Raw genomic sequence first — 2,500 nt, 5'->3', positions numbered from 1 at the left:
AACCCTAATCTTGGCACATTGGGGTAGCCTACGAACCGTAATACGGCGATTTTCCTCATCAGTGGTAGACCTGCTGTCACCCTGGGATAGGAGCCGCTTCCACAGATCTCCGACCGCACCTGAACTGGCGATGACAATGTTCGATGTTAAATGATGGTGATTCCCTCCCAAAAGTTGCTTTAATTTCATTGAAAGCGATGGTGTGCGGCGATTCAAGTATTTAAAAAGATATTATTGCATGATAATCCACTGGTTTCATTTCCACACCTTACTACACCTTCACCGCTGTAACAGAAAATGTGTCATGAGTTAAGGACAGAAAATCTACAAATGACCTATAAAAATGTGTATCTTTATGCATGATGAATTTCATCCTCCATGGATAGGCAGAAGGAAATCTTATATCGAGCCCTGTCATCAAGGTCTAAGTACCTATATAGACCTTGCCTACCATGACTGTCAAAACACAATTTTCAAAAGACCCAGAATCCATGAATTAGAAGAAAAAAAATGTTATCCAAACACACCAATATCCCCAAAAGACCCAGAATCCTTGAATTAGAAAAAAATATATATATATATGTATATATATATATATATTGTTATCCAAACACACCAATATCCCAGACCACTCGCAAAAGAAAAGTTACACAAATCAATATTAATCCTGCTTCTTGACTTACCTGTCCCAGTAGCTGAGCCAAGACTGAGGAGTTTTTCAATTAATTAAAAAGATTAATTAATTGATTAAGGCGATAACAAACATATGCAACAAGGAATTATGAGAAAGGATTTTCACTTTTTTAGCAACCACTGAGATTATAGGGTTTACTATCGTTATCTGTGTCAGAATGTTAAGGGGGATTAAAGTTTCAAAAATAGGTTTTGATAAGGCCAGGTACGTGGAGATAGCTAGAGATGGTCAGGAAAAATGCCGTGATACGGTCAAGAACATAAAAAAAATCATGGAAAAAAGTTCGAAAAGGTCACATGTATGTGGAAAAATTTTTGTTACAGTTATTCTTAAAAAAAAAAAAAAGACTCGAGAAGGTCATTTAAGTAGTAAAAAGAGGTCATTCTAAAAGAATTATAGTTAAGAGAAAGTGTCGATTGAGTTATAAATGTAAAGAAAGAAAAATAAGAAAAGACAAAAAATAAAAAAATAAATAAATATATATATATATATATATATATATATATATATATATATATATATATATATATATATATATATAAAGAGGATAAGATATAAAAGGTTCCAGGTAAGGTCAGATATATAAAAAAAACGTGTCGATTATTTATGTAAAAAATAATAAATAGATAAACGAAATAAAATGAAAATAAACTTTAAAAATAGAAATATGGTATAGGGAATAATCCGATTCCGTATAAGTCACTACGAACATGCAAACGTACATACACACAGATACGTACATGTTTTTATTTAGACCGAATTAGCAATGTTGTTGTTTTTTTTTTTTTTTTTTTTTGCGAGTCACAACCCCCCCCCCAAAAAAAAAATATATATATATATAAAATAAAAAAGACCAAAATTGTCCCATGGAACAAATTTATGTGGGTTTTCGCAGATAATAAATACATATATGAATATCTGAATGAATAGTTAAGCGAATGAAACAGATCATAGATATATAAAACAAACACATGAATGAAGAAATGAAATAAAATGCCGCTTGTGTTTCTCGCTCTTGGACCACTCTGCCCATTCGTTGAGGCAGAATGGTCCAACAGGAAAACCATTATTTCCCATCCTTTTTGAACATTTGAAGAGACCAAAATGATCGACCATATTCAAAAAGCATCCGTAACACTTGTGACGTCATCAAAATAAACCCTATGTGCTCTTTAAATAAGGATAAGCTTTCAAAAATTAAATATATGGTAAAGGGAATAATCCGATTGTGTGTGAGTCATTTTGAACATACAGGCATACGTACACACACATAAGTACATATTTTTATTTAAACCGAATTAGCACTCTGTACCACTCTGCCCATTGGTTGAGGCAGAATGGTCCAACGGGGAAGGCCAGATCAGTAGCAACACGAGGAGGTGTCGTGGCCCCTATTCTGATGATCGTTCAATGAAAATATAACCATTAAGTCATTATTTTCCATCCTTTTTGAATATTTGAAAAGTACCAAAACGATCGACCATTATTCACCAAGCATCCGTAACCCTTGTGACGTCATCAAAATAAACCCCACGTGCTTGTTTCTAAAAATAGAATCGGACGCCATGACACCTCGAGTTTGCTGCCGATCTAGCCTTTTCCAAAGTCCAACTAAATCACTATAGACTACCTCAAAACTACATTTTATCTATCGAGGACTACATAATAGGATAGAATAAATGTATTTTTATGTAGGCGTTTATATAATAGTGATACAAGGGTTATGAGGGACCTATACGGAAAGACTCGCCAAGTACACAGAAAAAAAGATAAACCTATTCTTACTTACTAATGAGATATATCATA

General features: G+C 33.4%; 1 protein-coding gene across 3 annotated transcripts in view; it reads right to left on the bottom strand.

The window, feature by feature from the left end:
• LOC113827200 (uncharacterized) overlaps positions 1–2,500 on the bottom strand; it is a 25,671-nt gene that overhangs the window by 2,625 nt on the left and 20,546 nt on the right. The window contains exon 1 of one of the 3 annotated variants that reach the window (XM_070114519.1): positions 37–204. The exons of the other annotated variants lie outside the window; for them this stretch is intronic. Within the exon in view, the coding sequence (XP_069970620.1) occupies positions 37–189 (153 nt within the window). The 5' untranslated portion in view covers positions 190–204. Of the gene's footprint in view, positions 1–36; positions 205–2,500 lie in introns of those variants that run through there. 3 annotated transcript variants of the gene reach the window in all.

The sequence above is a fragment of the Penaeus vannamei genome, chromosome 36, assembly GCF_042767895.1.
Source record: "Penaeus vannamei isolate JL-2024 chromosome 36, ASM4276789v1, whole genome shotgun sequence".
Taxonomy (NCBI): Eukaryota; Metazoa; Arthropoda; class Malacostraca; order Decapoda; family Penaeidae; genus Penaeus; species Penaeus vannamei.
The sequence above is the reverse complement of the archived record's forward strand: the minus strand, read 5'-3'. Positions and strand labels throughout refer to the sequence as shown.